General features: G+C 45.1%; 2 protein-coding genes across 12 annotated transcripts in view; both read right to left on the minus strand.

Moving 5' to 3' along the window:
• Positions 1 to 19,579, minus strand: part of LOC148645812 (uncharacterized) — a 63,957-nt gene that overhangs the window by 37,738 nt on the left and 6,640 nt on the right. The gene's annotated exons all lie outside the window — the stretch shown is intronic.
• The window catches only part of LOC148645813 (uncharacterized), a 71,655-nt gene that overhangs the window by 13,941 nt on the left and 38,135 nt on the right, over positions 1 to 19,579 (minus strand). For 8 of the 11 annotated variants that reach the window (XM_088611347.1, XM_088611344.1, XM_088611345.1 and 5 more), the window contains 10 exons: positions 18,763 to 19,107; positions 17,986 to 18,333; positions 11,569 to 11,655; positions 10,339 to 10,422; positions 8,201 to 8,275; positions 6,365 to 6,430; positions 5,442 to 5,555; positions 3,249 to 3,293; positions 2,336 to 2,410; positions 493 to 582 (listed from right to left, as the gene is read on the minus strand). In XM_088611347.1, the coding sequence (XP_088467473.1) occupies positions 493 to 582; positions 2,336 to 2,410; positions 3,249 to 3,293; positions 5,442 to 5,555; positions 6,365 to 6,430; positions 8,201 to 8,275; positions 10,339 to 10,422; positions 11,569 to 11,655; positions 17,986 to 18,333; positions 18,763 to 19,107 (1,329 nt within the window). The remainder of the gene's footprint in view (positions 1 to 492; positions 583 to 2,335; positions 2,411 to 3,248; positions 3,294 to 5,441; positions 5,556 to 6,364; positions 6,431 to 8,200; positions 8,276 to 10,338; positions 10,423 to 11,568; positions 11,656 to 17,985; positions 18,334 to 18,762; positions 19,108 to 19,579) is intronic. The other 3 variants (XM_088611352.1, XM_088611354.1, XM_088611346.1) reach the window with 3 other exon arrangements.

The raw sequence follows: 19,579 nt of genomic DNA on the forward strand, positions 1-19,579 counted from the left end.
TCCATCCTTCAGACAGCGTTTGGCTCTTTAGTTGTTATATGTTTGAACAGTTTTGTTTCTCCTCACGGGTTTTGGTGAGAGAGTGGTGGGCCATGTGTCCATCTTTTGGGGGACACGAGAAGCTCATTCCTATCTTGACCTCTTCTGGGGAGGCTCTCTCAGTGTGAGAAAGAAGGCACCCCTGACCAGACTGTCCTCTGCAGCTCCAGCTTACTGATTCTGCTCCTCTCTGTCCCCAGAGCTCTCAGCTCCCAGGCGTGAGGCAGCCTCTGGGTCTGAAGAGATAAACAACCCCGACTCTCTGGAGCCACTTGAGGTCCCAGTGCAGTCTGGACGCCCCTTTCCTGTTCTTTACTGTTCCTGCTGCTCCCAGTGAATTATTCTTGTGATGTTTCATAGTGGCAGAGGGACAGTTCTTGTCCCAGTAGATGTTGACTCATCAGTATCCTGTGAATCTGTATTTACAGCACAGTCATCACTGTTCCTACTCACCTCCACATCGTCCTCGGGCAGAACAGATCCTCTGAAGTGTCAGAGACACAACCAGGGCAATAAGAGCTACAATCAGCACAGTCAGATAACCTGGGAACAGAAGAGTGGATCAGGAAGGATATATCTTTTATCGAACATGCAGGACTGTACACAAAAGAGTTAGTAACATACAGGTTCTGTCAGCCCTGTGGAAAGTGGTCTTACAGGTACTGATGCCGTCAGTATAAAATCATTCCAGTTAAACACAACTCTGTACACTGTAAACAGTGGGTGAGGTTGGAAGAGTGCTCAGTGTGGACTTCATCTCTAACTGATATGGAACCTGGGCTGTGGGCAATGTAAGTTCACCATCAGCAGAGTGAGATACAGAAGGACCCCCTTCGCTATTGGAGCTGCTTCACTTACCATGAGTGGTTAAAAAAGGTGCCCTAAAACAGGGCATATATATACAGTACATAAGCCCTATACCTGTCCCATCACTCCTGACTGGACAGAAGAGGGATCAGCTGTCTGTGATCAAAACCACCAAAGAGCATTAAAATTAGGGACCTGGAACATCAGGACCCTCATGGACTTTCCACTTAATGACACCAGACTTGGTTTTCTGACAACCTAAGGAAGAGGTCACCTAGACAAAGAAAGAGGGGATCCTGATGAGATTTTTGATAATCTATTCAATTGTACTAATGACTGCATAAGCAAGCACACAGACAGACACCTCATGAAGTTTGCTGATGACACAGCCCTGGTCAGTTTATTAAAGGACACAGAATACCATCATGGGCCCATCCTTAATGATTTTACTAACTGGTGCAGCGAGTCCTCCCTAAACTTAAATGTTTCGAAAACAAAGGAACAGGTTATTGATTTTAGGAAAAAGACCACACCTCCTCAACCCACTACAACTGATGGTCAGCCTGTTGAAATTGTCGATGACTATAAGTACCTGCGACTGGTCACTGACAAAAACCTAGGACAAATGTTGTGACACAATCTATAAAAAAGGCCAACAGAGACTCTTCTTTCTTAGGAAACCCAGGTACTTTAAGGCAGATAAAACTATTCTTACACTTTTCTACAAATCATTCCCTGAAAGTGTCTTCACATCCTGCTTCACTTGCTGGTGTGGCAACATGAGCACCGGTAACTGTAACAGGCTGGTCAATTAGGGAATATCAGGGGCAAAATAATCAGGAATAATCAAATCAACTGAAGTATCCTTTACAGACAGAGGGTGACTAAGAAAGCCAAAAGCATCAGGGAGTGTGTGTCTCACCCCTCCATTGCGAATTCACACTTCTCCCATCTGGGAGACGCCTCTGTGCCCCCAGGTGTAAAACCAGCAGACTCAGGAAATCTTTCATCCCCACTGCAAGCTGACATCTCCTGGGACAGCACCTGCTCACCCTGCCAGAGAGAGTGGGGGTCCCACACTGGCCTTATCACTCCCCTGGGGTCATGAAAGACACTCACCCTTGACCCCAAGACACAGCCAGTGACTCTACTGCTTCGACAGACACACCTGAGTTAACAGCTGCAACTACTGACACAGCCCAGTGCTCCTGACCTCAGTGTAGCTCAGGAGACACAGGCATGAGCAACAGGCTGCAGATAAGCTACAGTGGGCCAGGATATCAGTTGGAGAACAGACACAGCTCCCTGGGTCTGCTCAGGACCACAGACTCCAGGCCAGAGACCTCTCCTGCACACAGTCCTGCCTTTAAATATCTTACATCACTGTGACTGTGTCTGGATGTGCCAGCTGTAACAGATTCACGTTCAGTGTGGTCATGTGTTGAAGGTCTGCTGTGGATCTGGTGTGTTACTGGAGTATAGTACTTACCCACTATGAGCCTTTCTATGGAAGCTCTGAAAAGGATGAAGACAACAATGCTGCCAACTGAACAAGTGAAGGGAACTGCAGCAGAAAGAGAACAAAGCAGGTACAGTATCTGTTAGCGCCACACAGTCCCTCTCCCCTGCTATCTTCACCTATAGTGGGGTACCACCCTCCAGCTCTCCCTGGCTCATTGCCTCTGACAGTACAGGTGTCTGCACACAGCAGAGACCAGAGACCACACATCGCTGTCCAGGCCTGTGGGAGGGACAGCAGAGTCCCCACCCTGTAGTGTGACCTGGCCTGGTCAGCACTGGATTGAGAAACCTCTGCAGTCTCAAGCTGCTACAAGTGGTGCTTGTGGACCAGTAGGTGGCGCTCTCTCCTCAGAACAACACTTTCTAAAGCAATTCCTCACTGTAGTGACAGGGGACAATGTGCTGTAAGAAATATCAACTTTAGATAAGAGTGTCCTATAAGTCTCTAAAGAATAAAGTTTTAATTATTTTTCTCCCTGGTACTGTAGATTTTCCATTATATTCCATTTGAAACACAACACAACATGTTCAGCTCAGAGTCTATCTGCTGGCATCTCTCCCTGGAGCTGGATTCTGCTTTGCGCTGTCAGTGATACCAATCAGACTTCAGCATCATCTTTCAACTCATGAAAGCAGGACCATCTCCCTTTGGAAGGGTTGTACAGATGTATTGCTCAGTATAAAGACGTGTTGTTAACTGTTTCTCAGTACTGGTCCTGTCCACATCACTCTGCAGGAACAGTTTGCTGCCCATGGTCTGCCCACGATTCAGGATGTAAGAGATCTTCTCTCGCTGTCTGGTGTTTCTGTTTTGTGTGTCTCAGGTTCTGCTTGGCCCTGCAGTGTCTCCTCTGTCACACACTGAGGTAAGAAGACCATACCTGTTCTCCTGATGCTTTGAGAAGATTTCCTCCACTTTGAATACACTGAAGAAAGAAGATACATAGACACTAAATTTAAAACATGTTTTAATTATGATATTGAAAAGAAATACTAAAAACTGTTTAATAAAACAATTTATTTGTCCTATTTACTGTTTGGTGGAAGCACTGTACAGCATGTGGCTGTTCTTACTGATGGAGTTGGAGACAGATGACAGTAACCAAGTTCTGTTTCACCCCTGTTACTCTAACTCATCACACATCTTCCTGAAAACCCTCATCTTCCTGCACCCCTCCTCTACCTCAGCTCTGCTCTGCAGCTGCCCCTCGGATGACATCACTTCCTGCAGGAGGGCCCTGAGGTGCAGGTGCCTCTGGGAGCTGCCTGAGCTCCTGCACTTGTCTGAGCCACGTTTGTGCCTCTGAAAGGAGTGTTTGTGCTGCTCTCCTTCCTCAGAAAGTGCGCCCTCGATCTTCAGGGAGTGACCTCACTGAGCCTCTGAAGTTGTGTCCCCACAAACAGCAAAAACAATTTCCCGAAAATGTCATTTAGATTTAAATCTTGTATAGGCAAACGCATGGCTGTGATACAGAGGTTTTAGGAATGCAGTATATAGTGTCTGAATTTCCTGACTGGTCACTGCTCTCTGGTGTTTGTCCAGACTATACGACTGGTATATAAATGTAGCTGTGATAGGTACCACCTCTTCATTGACCATGATTTTACCTTATTTCAGGACTCAGTGACCTACAAGCTCTAAGCGATGAGGCATGTTACAGAACTGATGGTTGTGAGACGTGGTCCCGATGCTAGTATAGATTTTGGGCACATATTGTACATATATTCCCATAAACAGGTGGTTCAAACAAAAGTAAAACATTGGTTTAGTCTACATTTTGGCTCATGAAAGACTGTTTTCTTTCAGAACTGTTGAGATGTTACTGTTTACATTTGTGAGATATCAGACCTTTTTTACATTTACAATGTAAATGACAATTTACAACATTGCTTTGATGACTTATTTTAAAATACTGCTGACACAGCAGGGCACCAGGACGGACATACTGTATATTCCACTAGCCTGGAGAGAGAGGGCACTATTTCCCAGGATGGAAAGCAGGACAAACTGCTTTTAGTGGTACAAACTGGCACAAATGTATCTGAAATAAATCTGGTGAGAGTCATTGTTTGTGCTGCTAGTAGGCAGGGGATCTTCAGCCAAGAGAGTTAAAATATCTTAGGTCTAACTCCTCAATAAATAAATACTTTTAAATTGTGAATCAGTATTTAGCAGCCATATCACCCTGCAACTCACAACTGGCAACCCACTGACGCTAAGCAGGCGTGAGCCTGGTCAGTACCTGGATGGGAGACTCCTGGGAAAAACTAAGGATGGTGCTGGAAGAGGTGTTAGTGGGGCCAGCAGGGGGCGCTCACCCAGCAGTCTGTGTGGGTCCTAATGCCCCAGTATAGTGACGGGGACACTATACTGTAAACAGGCGCCGTCCTTCGGAAGAGATGTAAAACCGAGGTCCTGACTCTCTGTGGTCATTAAAAATCCCAGGGTGTTTCTCGAAAAGAGTACGGGTCTCACGTCCCCGGGGTCCTGGCCAAATTTCCCATTGGCCCTTACCAGTCATGGCCTCCTAATAACCCCCTTCTATGAATTGGCTACATTACTCTGCTCTCCTCCCCACTGAGACCTGGTGTGTGGGGAGCGTTCTGGCGCACTATGGCTGCCGTCGCATCATCCAGGTGGGGCTGCACATTGGTGGTGGTGGAGGGGATCCCCATTACCTGTAAAGCGCTTTGAGTGGAGTGTCCAGAAAAGCACTATATAAGTGTAAGCAATTATTATTATTAATTATTATACAAAGCACATAAATAACTTCCTGTGTTTTATGTTATGTCCTTTTATGTTGAATTAAAGCAGCACTGTATCAGTAATAGATCCAGCTGCTTCCTGTGATTCTCTAGAAAACTCCTTGTTCTTATCGAGTGTCTGTTGGAGAGAGATTGTGAGAGTCTGTTCTCATCCCTCCCAGTGCAGTCTGGGCTTCTTTCTCTACTGTATCTCCATCACATCGCTCCATGTGTTTTCCGGAACTGAAACCTAGCAAGGAGAGAGGCTAGATCTGAGCTCTTCACATCGAATCTCTCTCTCCTGGATCTGAGAAAGCAGCTGTTCTTACCTTGAATATAAACCCCACAGAGATAGGAGATCAGTGATGAGGTACAGGCCAGTCCAATACCTGCTCTAACACCTGTGTCTAGTGTGTGGCTCTTGAAATACTCCCACAGAGCAACTGGGAACACAGGAAAAACAGAACAGAAACAAAAACATCTTCCCCTTCATTTTCTCTGACTTATTGACTTCATTTAGTGACTCACTAGTGACTCAGCTCCTGTGTCTGAGATTTCTATGACCTGTTAGTGTCACTGTGAAGACATCACTCCATTACTACAGCAGTTGTAGCAAATAATGGCACGCAGGCAGGTGTGGAACAATGGACTATGTATTAAAGAAAAGTTAGTCTATTACAGTACACTACTGATCGGACACCTTTCTCTCACGCTAGCTGTCTCCCACTGTCCCCTGTTCTCCCTGTTTATACATTCCTATATCACTTTACTACAAGAGTAACAGGAAATTCTGTGTGAATCTACAGGAGGAAAACATGTACAATTCACACACTTCTCCTAATAGATTCAGTGTCACAAGAATAAATAGGGACACAATCATGACAACAAGCTTACAGGGTGTGAGCTATTGTGCTGTATTGCACTGTTTACATACTATGAGTTTGATTTTAATGTGAACACTACAATATGGCACTGTAACTGTTTTATAGCAGCAGTAATACACTGGCTTTATAAGTGAACAGGAACACTAACAGGGCCTGTCCAGCTGGTTACAGACTGAATACTCCTGGTCTGACTGTATACTGGCCCTGAGAATCACATCACACTCACACACTGGAGCAAAGACAAGCAGCTCAGCAGCCACTATACAGGACCTCAAACATGTGTGTGTTTATTACTGTAAATACACGAGCTAACAGCTAATACTTCTCTGAAATTGGAAATAGAAACAATCAGTTTTAATTTTACTTACCAGACCACATCACTGTTATCACAACAAAATTAATTATTGAGAAACTGATGGAAACTGAGTTCTTCACTGGAAAAAACAGACACAAACATGTGAATTGGACACCACTCCTCAACACTGTCACTGAATTTTAATTTTAACCAGCCTCTGTTAAAAACCACTACAATTCACACACTGCTTTCATCACCCTGTGAACTCTGACTCTCCATGCTGAAGGAGAGGAACTTCACCTCAGTCCAGACCCTCATGGTGTGATCGAACACACTTAGACTGCAGCTGAGCTGATGGCCAGGAGTCACCAGACTCACTGATTCTGTGGTCTAGTTCTACTGCTGAGGCGCTTGGTTCAGTTCAGTCATGTCAAGACAGCAGCAGGGCTCAGAGAGGGAAAAGCAGACAGATTCCCCATCCTGAGGTCCTCCAGAGAACACAGCAGCACAACAGATACTGTCAGTATCATTCACAGATACACTCTCATAACCAGTACTTAGCCAGTCTATAGGAAAGATCATGATTCAGGATCTGAGCGAAACTGAAATGATAAACTGCACTGTGTATTTCTGGAGATCCAGTTACAGTGACAAGAAGATGAATAAAGACCTAGAATTATTGTTCTGCATTGTGTCTACAGTTCTACGGTGAGTTAAAAAAAAGTCAAATACTTTTTTTAAACCAGAACCACCCAGGTGGACTTAGGTTTATGATCTAAAAACAGAGCTCCTTTAAGGATCTGATCTTTGAGTATGAGCTCCCCCTGCAGGTAGATACTAGTACAGAAAAATCTCAGGACAAGAACAGGACAGGAGCCATTAACTGGTAAATCACAGAAGAGCAACAGTTACAGGTCTAACTCAGGGCAGGCAAGTCCTCAGGTTCTCTGGTTATCTTTCTATGTCTGATTTTAATGGGAGCAAAAAACTCTCCAACTGAACTGTGAGCAGGCTGGGGTTGAGCTCACAAAGCTGGTGACTTCAGTGTTGATGGTGCTGAAATCAAACCCCTGATCACAGCTAGAATCTCTCATGTTCCTTCTGACCCTGAGTTGTCATTTGATGTTCAGGTTAGTAATGTCATAGCGATATAACTCTTGCAGATGAGAAACACTGCTCAGCTACAGCCCCTACTGAGTGAAATAGGCCTGTCTGACAGTGAAATATTAATAAAAAACTGGAAACAAGTCTTTATTATGCAAAGGAACAAGTAAAGGTTTATTCCATGCTGAAAAGAGAAGAAAGAAAACACAATGTTTCGGCCGTGGAGCCTCCTTCAGGTGAATAAACCAATTACTTGTTCCTTTTCAGCCTACGTATGCTGACACAGCTACCCACCTGAACTACATGTCTTTATTATGTCTCTCGTTTACATAAAAAAGCTCAGTTTACATGTTGTTTGAACTGTACTGGCTCTTACTGGCATTCAGAGTGGGACAGCTTACTGTGCCTTCCTTATTCTGGTCACAAATATGATCTTTTTAGGAAAATATACTTTGTACTGAATTTATATTTAACAGTCTTAATATAATTTGAAAATATTAAGAAATATTAAAATACAAATAAGCAAATAAAAATGAAATAACCATAAAATTATTGATTTTCTAGAGTATGTACATAGTACAAAGTAAATACTATATAATCCAGGTGGATATTGCACATTGGTGGTGGATCCCCATTACCTGTAAAGCGCTTTGAGTGGAGTGTCCAGAAGAGCGCTATATAAGTGTAAGCAATTATTAATTATTAATTATTATTATTACCTATAATTGTGCCAAATGTGTAGATTTTCAAGATGCACCTAAAAAGAAACAGTTCTCTAAAGTGAGCTCATCTCTTAAGAACTTACCATTGAATAAAGACAGAACTGGCACATTCCTCAGAAGATTAACAGTCACACACATGATCACTTCTTCCAAAGACCCTGCAAAACAAGTCACATCAGGAGCCAAAAGCAAAGCAGTAGTGATTACACACAAGTAGCTAATTAAAATTCTGTGCCAGAGAAATTAGAAAAGTTCATCAAGTTAACCTAGCAATCCTGCCTGATGTACTTTAATTGTTTGCCTGTGACAGTAAACATGAACACAGTACAGGCTATAAATAATCACTGCCTGCACAGAGCAACAGATTCACAGATCTCTGCAGCCCCTGACTTCAGAGCAGCTCACAGACAGACCTTCAGATGTTGAATGGGAGGTTGATGTCTGTTTCCTGAGACATCCTGTTTTATTAATATCTAAAACACATTTCTAAAATATGTTAAACAGCACTAATGATATTTCTAACAACCCTGAATATGTCTGGAGATACCAGCAATCAGTACAGTAACCAACAAACAAGCTCCAGTATGTCCAAAATTTGGCAGCCAGAATCCTGACCAGGTCTAGTGCAAGTGATCACATCACTCCTATCCTGGACTCCTTGCACTGGCTTCCTATCAGGTTTCATGTGGATACTCACCTATAGGGCTGTGCATGACACCTCAGTACCTGTCTGAGTTACTACCGTCCTTCTCCCCACCTCACAGCCTTCGCTCAACTGACTCTGGTCTCCTGTCTGTCCCCCGAGCTTGTCCACACTCTGTGGGTGACAGGGTCTTCTCCTGCTGCACCCCAGAGCTCTGCAACTCTCTCCCCACGGATATCAGAGAGTCACCCACCCTGAGCACATTCAAATCCAGACTCAAGAGCTTTCTCTTCAGAAAGGCTCTTATTAATTTGTGTCTGTGACTGCACACTGCATCTTCTACTGCTCATTAATCTTCTACATCTTCTACAACACTCAAATCTCTATATATATACCTGACACTGATGGGGCTGTCTCTATTCTCTCTAATTGCATCTCTGACATAAAAACTTGGATGACTCAAGATTTCCTTCATCTAAACTGTGACAAGACTGAAGTCATGTGTATTGGACCCCATCAGCTTTGAAAAGCCAGTGCTGTAACCCTGTGGACGGTACTGTACTTGAGCTTCAGTCTAAACTGAAACACTCGGGGGTGATATTTGATTCAGGCTTGACATTCGACCCACATGGGCAGCATATTGTCAAAACATCTTTCTTTCACCTCAGATATATCGCTAGACTGTGCCCGTTGTTATCACTGTGGCTGAAAAGCTGGTCAACACATTTGTGTTCTCTCGAATTGACTACTGAAATGCTCTACTCGCTGGAGTATATAAATCCACTTTGAACAAACTCCAGATCTGTCCAAAATTCGACAGCCAGAATCCTGACCAGATCTAGTGCAAGTGATCACATTACTCCTGGAGAATTTCTAATCCCTTGTGTTTCCCTTAAATGTGTTATCACCTATCTTTATGAACTGTTTTGTTTTGTTTTGTGTTCAATCTGTGCACTGGATTTTCAGAGATGACAAACAAGCATGGTCCCACATGCAGTACAGTACAGTACAGTAATAAAGAACCAATCGTCACGGTATGGCAGACTTGGTACCTAAACAAACTGAACAAATCCAGCATTCGTATAATAAAGGAAGAGAGGAGAAGAAAAAAGAAAACCAGACATGTGAAAGTCAGAAGGAAAAGAGGAGATAAAGCAGAGAAAGGAGAGAAGGGGGGAGTCACAATCTTCAAAGTCTGTCAACTGTCTGTGTCAAACTTCTCCACTTCACTAGTGAGACGTCAGACTTTGCTCCATCAGGAACAACCTGTTCCCCACCTTCACTCACCAGGGAGGGTTGTGATGCACTTTCTCCAGCTTGAGAGAAGCAAGTTTTCCCTCTGTGGCCCGACTGCAGTTTTTATCTGCCTGGATATTCTCTTTTAAACTTCTTTAAGAGTTTGCAGTTCGTGTCCTTTTGTTTCAACTGAATCTTTTACTTTCAGTGTATTGCACTTTGGGAATACACATTAGAGATCTTTATAAAATAAAGTTTATTCTTATTCCTACAACCCACAACATCCAGATAATTACAGTCAGAAGAGCAGAATGTGCTCTGAGATGAAATGAACAAACTTACCTTCAGTTACACCCCAGAGGACAAATGAAATAGACAATAAGACACTAGGAGCAAAGAGGAATGTCCTAACAAGCACACGTTTATCTGCGGAAAGATAAAAGATGAGAAAAAATAAAAAAAATATTTAGTTAAGGTGTAAAAATAACATTCAGATGTCAAGTTTCATGTATTTATCAGTTAGCAGGAAATTCAGTAATGTCTCCATTACTGCTTCAGTTCTATATACAGAACAGTCAAACTGCAGGAGTACTAATTCTAGACTTTACACACCTAAACTGCCTCCAGTGACAAACAGATAACTAGACTTCTGTTTCTTCTGTTCTTTAACAACTTCATAAAACTGAGAGTTCTACTACAGAGAAGTTCAGTGAAAAGCTTCCACACAGGTACTGGGTGATGTCACTGTGTTCTTCACAGAGCTACTGGGTGATGTCACTGTGGTCTCAACAGAATTGCTCCACATTGTGTCTAAAGGACTGACAAAGGGGTCAACACTGGAGAGTACTGGACAGCTAAGCTGAGATCTTCTGCATCTAAACTTGACTGTGCAAGAACGTGAGCCTTACACAGGTGAGCATAAAATAACAATAATTAATTGCTAACATATATATATAAATCCTTATATAGTGCTTTTCGGGACACTTCACTCAAAGCACTTTACAGGTAATGGGTATCTCCTCCACAATCAGTGTGCAGCCCCACCTGAATGATGCTCCAGTCCTCTCACACACACAAGCTCTCGGTGGGGAGGAGACCAGAGTGATGAAGCCAGTTCAGAGAGGGGGGTTATTAGGAGGCCATGACTGGTAAAGGCCAGGGGGAAATTAGGCCAGGACACCGGGGTAACACCCCTACTCTTTTCGAGAAATGCCCTGGGATTATGAATGACCACAGAGAGTCAGGACCTCGGTTTTACGTCTCATCCGAAGAACGGCACCTTTTTTTACAGTATAGTGTCCCTGTCAATATACTGGGGCATTAGGACCCACCTAGACCACAGGGTGAGCGCCCCCTGCAGGCCCCACTAACACCTACAGCAACCATTTTTTCCCACAAGAGGTCTCCCATCCAGGTGCTGACCAGGCTCACACCTCCTGAGCTTCAGTGGGTTGCCAGTTGTGAGTTGCAGGGTGATATGGGCACTAACCACTTTCTCTGTTCATATTTATTAAGTGGACAGGCAATGTAACTCTAACTCATAAGATAATTTAAAATTTAAAATGTACTTACCAAAACAGATGCAGATATACATTAGCATCCAAACTACTGGTGCAGAAAAGGCCAAGAGCAGTGCCCCCACATGTATTGAAGAAAAGCCTGAAGAGAGAACAGAACAGACCATTGAAAAACCCGGCTTTCTGCTTTCATCTGTACGTACTGTGATGTCACAGGGGGCACAGAGATCAGATGGGCACTTATATAAGTGTGGCCTGGCCCACAGGCACTCACTTCCAGAGTCAGTCTGACAGTTTAGCAGTGTTTATTGTAATACACAAAAAATTGGAGAAAAATAAATTGAACTTCAAGAAAGCCTGAATGGTAGTTTGAGCTCATGACTGACTTAAAGTTCCCTGTCTAAATACATATAGGATATTTCTCTTTGAAAAACACCGAAAAAGAAGAAACATTTTCTCTCCAGACTCATACTCCATATGCCCTGTCCATGCCTGTTTTCCTTTCAGTGTCCTCCTCTGGTCCTTAGTTGAAATCCAGTTTAAATCTCCTCTTGTAGGTCTTAAAATTTTTATTTCTCACAGTTCTGTTCTTTCATTCAAGTCTCTGCTTATATCGCTCTTTTCCTATCTTGGTCTAGTCACGGTTATTTTTGTTCTTTTTATCAGATTCCAAACAGCTGAATATTTACAGCAAAACACAGCTCTTTGCCTGCAGTAGAGTAGTAGAGGAGTTTATTGCCATAAGCACATGTACATTGGAATTCGTATTCACGCTGATCTCTTGGGAAATACTCACACCACACAATGTAGACAGTTCATTACAAACATAATAAATAATAACAGCAGAACAATAAATATGTAGAGCGCAGGAGGGAGAACAGTCTGTCACAGGATGATTGGGATCCTGAATGAGGAATTGGGTTTATTGCGACAGCAGATGATGTCAATCTCACCGATTGATGGTCAATCACATCCTGTAATCCTCTGTGCCCTTGCCACAACCCTTTGTAGCCCATCTCTGTCATGCACAGTAGTACTGCTGTCCCACACAGTGATGCCACTAGTTAAGACACTTTCTAAGGTGCTGCAGTAAAAGTTCATTAGGAGCTGCTTCTCCAAACCACATTTCTTTAAGCACTGCAGAAAGTGCAGGCGCTGTTGTGCCTTTTTCAGGCTACAGTGTTGTGAGACCAAGCCAGGCCAGTGGTGATCTGCAGGCCGAGGAACCTGAAGCAGCTGACAGTGTCCACTGCTGTGCCCTTGATCCTGAGTGGGGCAAGACTCCCTCTGGGTCTCCTGAAGTCCACATGAGCTCTTCTGTCTTGTTGAGAGTCAGGGCCAGATTGTTGTCAAGGCACCATCTTGTAAGATGCTCCACCTCACTCCTGCGTGCAGACTCATCGTTGTTGTTGATCAGCCCAATAATAGTGGTGTCATCAGGAGACTTAATAATGTGGTTGCTGCTGTAAGTGTCTGTACAGCCAGGACTGAGACAGCAGCCTTGTAGAGCTCCAGTGTTCAGGATCACTGTAGAGTAGATAATGTTGCCAATTTTCACCACCTGAGGTCTGTCTGCCCGTTGGAAATCCAGTATCCAGTTGCAGATAGAGTTGCACAAACCCTGAGTTCTGGGACCAGCTTGGTGGGAACAATTGTGTTGAAGGCCGAGCTGTAATCTGTAAACAGCTTCCTAACACAGGAGCCCCGTCTGTCTGAATGTCCGAGGGCAGTATGAAGTGCTCGAGATACGGCATCATCAGCTGACCTCTTCAGGCAGTGAGCAAACTGACGTGGGTCAAGGGAGTCTGGGATAGAGCGGTTTATATACAGTAGGACAATATTAGTCCTTTTCCTGACCACTGAAGTGAGATGTAACCGTGAAATGGAGTGGTATGCTCCCCTGATAATAGTGATCCAGTGTGTTACTGCCTCTAGGGTGAACAGAGACGAGTTGGAAGTGCTTTGGTAGCACTTTTTTAAGGCTGCAGTGGTTAAAGCCCCCGCCAGGACAGAAACAGTTTCAGGATGCCTGTTTTCATACTTGCTGATGGCCCTGCACAGATTCAGCATCAGCATGCGGGTGAATATACACAGCGGTCATAATAACGGCCCTAAATTCACTCGGTAGGGAAAACGGCGACATTTCATAGTGAGGTACAGTATTCCAGATCAGGTGAGCAAGATCTGTAGACAATTTCTCCATCAGTGCACCAAAGGTTATTAATTATGAAACACACTCCAGCTCTTTTCTCCTAAAGGGCTCTAAATCTCCAGTCCAGGAATGTCTGTCAGTAGTAGGTGATGGTCAAACACATATTTTTGGCTACAAATGAGACATAACATGTAAATATACAACATAAACAAGAGAGCTACACGTGAGATGTCACCATGGGACAGGGCCATCTTAGTGTATGGCGTCTACCTTCTCTGGTTCTGTAATACTTCCCAAACGTCATGTGCTCCTGCTATCAGCTAGAAAGTAGAACTACTGTATATAGGCTGGAATAGAGAGCACAGCATTTAAGGGTATTATTTTATCCCAGAGAATTTTTCATAGTGCAGTAGGAAGTGCACCTCTGTCTCTATTTCTCCCCGCTGGCAGTGGGAGCACAGCCTGTCCTCTCTGGGCAGCCAGGTCTGCCTGTGTCCAGTCTCTATGGCCAGGCTGCGGTCATTGAGTCTGTCCTCTCTGGGCAGCCAGGTCTGCCTGTGTCCAGTCTCTATGGCCAGGCTGCGGTCATTGAGTCTGTCCTCTCTGGGCAGCCAGGTCTGCCTGTGTCCAGTCTCTATGGCCAGGCTGTGGTCACTGAGCCTGTCCTCTCTGGGCAGCCAGGTCTGCCTGTGTCCAGTCTCTATGGCCAGACTGTGGTCACTGAGCCTGTGCTCTCTGGAGAGCCAGGAGCTATATCACCCTGCAGTTCACAACTGGCAGCCCACAGAATCTCAGCAGGTGTGAGCCTGGTCAGTACCTGGATTGGAGACCTCCTGGGAAAAATTAATGTTGCTGCTGGAAGAGGTGTTAGTGGGGCCAGTATGGGGCACCCACCCTGCGGTCTGTGTGGGTCCTAATGCCCCAGTATAGTGACGGGGACACTATACTGTACAAAGACACTGTCCTATTAAAAGGCCTCCTAATAACCCCCATCTCTGAACTGGCTTCATCAATCTCCTCTCCTCCCCACTGAGAGCTGGTGTGTGTGAGAGGACTGGAGCATCATCCAGGGGGGGCTGCACACTGGTGGGGGTGGGGGGGATCTCCATTACCTGTAAAGATATCTGAGGGGAGAGTCCAGAAAAGAGCTATATAAGTGTAATAAGTGTAAGGTATTATTATTATTATTATTATTATTATTATTATTATTATTATTATTGAATTTCTAATCCCTTGTGTTCCTTTGTCTTAAATTTGTTATCTTTATGAACCATTTTTTGTTGTTTTGTGTTCAATCTGTGCACTGGATTTTCAGAGATGACAAACAAGCATGGTCCCACATGCAGTACAGTAATAAAGAACTGTGACCAATCGTCACGGTATGGCAGACTTGGTACCTAAACAAACGGAATAAATCCAGCATTCGTATAATAAAGGAAGAGAGGAGAAGAAAAAAGGAAACCAGAGGTGTGAAAGTCAGAAGGAAAAGAGGAGATAAAGCAGAGAAAGGAGAGAAGGGGGGAGTCACAATCTTCAAAGTCTGTCAACTGTCTGCGTCAAACTTCTCCACTTCACTAGCGAGACGTCAGACTTTGCTCCATCAGGAACAACCTGTTCCCCACCTTCACTCACCGGGGAGGGGGTGTGATGCACTTTCTCCAGCTTGAGAGAAGCAGGTTTTCCCTCTGTGGCCCGACTGCAATTGTTATCTGCCTGGATATTCTCTTTTAAACTTCTTTAAGAGTTTGCAGTTCATGTTCTTTTTTTTCAACTGGATTTACTTTCAGTGTATTGCACTTTGGGAATACACTATTAGAGGTCTTTATAAAATAAAGTTTTTTCTTTTTCCTACAACCCATAACATCCAGATAAATAATAGTCAGTTATGATTATTATATCTGCCTGTGTCCACTTTCTGTGGCCCAGTCAAGGTCAGTGAGCCAGTACTTCATCAGGGTCTGTTAATCCTTCCTGTCTCTCACTCTGATCAGATACTTGGCAAGTGAGTGTTGTCTGTTTAGAGTCCTGTGGTCCAGTTTCTGCTGTGTTGTTTGAATGCAGGTCTAGGTGAGGTAGCTGGAAGACTCCAGACTGTGAGAGACACAGAAGAAAAGAGTCTGAACCTCTGAATAAGTCTAGAGAAAGAGCAGCATTCTGGGCAGGCTGAGGATGAAGGGTACTCTTGTTTTGTCTTTAAAACAATAAAGAGCAGGGTCACACTGCCGACTGAGGTGTGTCTCCCCAGGAAGTGTGTGCCTTAAGACACTGCGGAGACATCATTAATACAGACCTGCTGGTTAGAAACCACAGAGGGGGATATATCCCCGCAAGGGGAGCCACTTAAGATCAAGGAACCCGGAGGGGATCTGGGACACAATGACCAGTGAAGACCAGGTGGCCTGGGCAGTGGATTTAAAACTGCAGCGCTGGCCATGTGCCTCGTTGGTCAACACAGCCAGGTGGTGCAGGGTCCGGCTCCAGTGGCTACATGCAGACAGGAAGCCGAAGGGCAGCCTGGCAAAGCATCAGGTGAGCCAGTAGTTGCTGTTCGTTACACTGAGGAGCAGATACAGCCCTGAATAAGTAGCAGAACCTGTTGTTACTGTGTTCAACCACTAGTAAGGTAAGGAAGAGCTGCCCTGGCCAAACAGGAACAACCAAGGTTTACTCTGCTACTGCCTGTGAGGGACCAGGAAACGTGTCCTCTGCTCTGAGTCTGTAAGTGAAGGACTGGGGGCACAGGCAGTGCCAGGACTTCACCTGCCAGAGCCATAGAAGGAGGAGATCCCACAAGCCAGGACCGAGGCGTGATGAGAGTACGACAGGGAGTAAAGAGATACCGCTGGCGGCTCTCTGAGCCTGGGAACCCGTGAGCACAGGGCTCAGAGATCCTCGTGAGGTTATCACTCAGAGAGAGCGAGGGTGCAAAAATGTGAAGGCGACCCAGGTACGACACTGGTCATCTTGAGTCCTAGTGTTTCCTCAGTGAGAGGACACGTAACTTCCACGCTCTCAGAGAAGAGTACAAATGTGATTAGTCCGACACTCCGGGGCACGATTTTCATTCAGCTGGTTCTTGAAAGAAACCAGGACATCAGATTTAACAACATGGCTGGGGAAAGAGCCTCCTGTTCTTAGTTTTAAATGCACATCCTTGTAGTTTCCACACATGTTCTCTGGTTAATGTTTCACAGTTGATTCTGAAGAAATCCAGTTGACTTTGTCAGTAATTCTGAAAATTTCAATAATAATAATAATATCCCTACACTTACAGTATGTAGCACTTTTCTGGACACTCCACTCAAAGCTCTTTACAGGTCATGGGGATCCCCTCCACCCCCACCAGTGTGCAGCCCCACCTGGATGATGCTCCAGTCCTCTCACACACACCAGCTCTCAGTGGGGAGGAGAGCAGAGTGATGGAGCCAGTTCAGAGATGGGGGTTATTAGGAGGCCATGACTGGTAAAGGCCAGGGGGAAATTTGACCAGGACACCCCTACACTTCACGAGAGATGCCCTGGGATTATTAATGACCACAGAGAGTCAAGACCTCAGTTTTACGTCTCATCCAAAGGACAGTGCCTGTTTACAGTATAGGGTCCCCGTCACTATACTGGGGCATTAGGACCCACACAGACCGTGGGGGGAGCACCTCCTACTGGCAGTTGTGAGCTGCAGAGTGATGCTGGCAATAATACTTAGAACATATATATAGTCCCTTGCAGTCTCCACTGCTCGAGACTAAAGAGATTCAGTTCCTCAGCCTGTTAGTGTGGGACACTCCCTTCAGACTAAAGAGACTCAGTTTCTCCAGCCTGTCAGTGTGGGACACTCCCTTCAGACTAAAGAGGCTCAGTTCCTCCAGCCTGTCAGCTGTAATACCTGTAAAAGCAATGTACCCATACAGTATCTCCATGGCTGCAGGACGAGTCTCCAGTCAGTCTGTTAGATCCTCTAATGACAATTACGCACAAGTAATCTGACTGAGGCTGTTAGTTTCACTTTCGCCCACTGGCTAGATGTTTAAAACAGGGGCTCCTGTCTCCTGGCTGCTGCTGTCAGGTCAGTGTAGTTTGTACACATTCAACATCACTTTCCAGGTGATTTTTACTAAATCCTTTTCAATTTCATCGTCTGCGTCCATCGAGTTTGCTAATCCTTGCATTTTGCAAACCTAACTAGCTTACTAACTCGGTATTATAACACTGTAGATGTACAGTATGGTGTAAATGCTTTATTTAAACCCAGTTTCTGATAGAACCCCTCCTACAGGATATAGACTTCATCCTGTGTTTCTGCGTGGAAGTGGTTTGACTTACCCAGCTCTATCAGCTCTGCTGTAGCGTCTGCAGACTCATGTTCACCAAAGACTCTGCACACGAACTGCCCCTTGTCTTCAGTCCTGACGTCCTTCAGCCGCAGAGAGAAGTTTCCTCTGGGAATCTCCTGAGGGAAGAGCTCCGCTCGGCCCCGGTAGCTCTGGTGCTGGGACTCGGGCCTGCTCTCCCCCTCGGAGAACAGGAGCACCAGGACTTCAGAGTCTGTCCTCAGCCACTCCACCTCCAGCTGCTCTGGGAGAACATGTGTGTCCACAGAGCAGTTCAGCACCACCTCCCCTCCAGGGTAGGACACAACAGCACGATCAGCTCCAGTCACAACTAGACTCTCTGTGAATCAACAGGAACAGCAAAATGCACTCAAGTCATTTAATTACAGTGACACTTTATCTTATAAAATGGGGGTGAAAATAAACCTTAAAATTTTGATATACAATCTAAGCAAACATTTTTTTTCTCACCTTAACTGAGACTCTTTCACAGCTGGCTGACTGTAATCTATTGGACTATAAAGGACAGTATCTGTCACAGTGAGGTAAAGCCAAGCTCCCAACACTAAACTGCTTGTAGAAGAGAGATCACTCCCAGATCACTCCTGCTGTACTCATGGGGCTGGCTCTTCCACTTCACTGCTGTTTGATCAGAAAGCTATATTTCAAGAGGTGTTTAGAACTAGTGAGAGAACAGAATGTCTCAGGCAGTGTTTTATTATTTCAATAACTGGACAAGCCGGTCAAGGGATGAGGAAACCTTACTCACTCTTTTCTTTGAGCTCCACTGTTGACTCACCGGAGCCCTGCGCCGTGTGGATGGCACACCTGTACACTCCTGTGTCTTCAGCCGTGACGTTGGCCAGCCACAGAGAGAAGTTTCCTCTGGGAATCTCCTGAGGGAAGAGCTCCGCTCGGCCCCGGTAGCTCTGGTGCTGGGACTCCGGCCTGCTCTCCCCCTCGGAGAACAGGAGCACCAGGGTGTCTGGATCTGTCCTCAGCCACTCCACCTCTAGCTCCTGCAGGGGGACAGTGCTGTCCACAGAGCAGGGCAGCAGCACCTCGTCCCCAGGCCTGGCCACTAGAGGCTCCCTGGGGCCCTGCACAGAGAAACCTGGGGCCACAGAAGAGTGGATCATCAGGCCCAGAGCCAACGAGCCCTGTGTTTACTGCAGGTACCGGTGCTTCAGGGTCACTTTATATAGGATGACATCATTCTTATACAGTACGTTCACACTTACTACTGTTACAATTATCACAGTACTGCACTAAATGACACTATTCTACACTGTACAGCAATTTAATAAGAGCTCTAATTCAAGCAAAGAGCAATCTTTCACATCACTAGAACACTGGTCAGTCATGCTGGAAGGGCATCACTGCAGACACACAGCAGACATTACTCCAGACACACATACACACCAGGCAGGCCTGAGGCTGCACAAGTGTGTGTGTAAAGCTAGATTGACACCTATCCGGAGGACCTTTACGACCTGTATGACTGCAGAGTCTGCAGGTCTCTGCCCCCTGTGCTCTAACTGACCTGGTCTCCTGCTGTAAATTAAAAACCTTCTACCCCAGGAGGC

The sequence above is a fragment of the Lepisosteus platostomus genome, chromosome 18 (genome assembly GCF_059453375.1).
Source record: "Lepisosteus platostomus isolate fLepPlt1 chromosome 18, fLepPlt1.hap1, whole genome shotgun sequence".
NCBI classification, from domain to species: domain Eukaryota; kingdom Metazoa; phylum Chordata; class Actinopteri; order Semionotiformes; family Lepisosteidae; genus Lepisosteus; species Lepisosteus platostomus.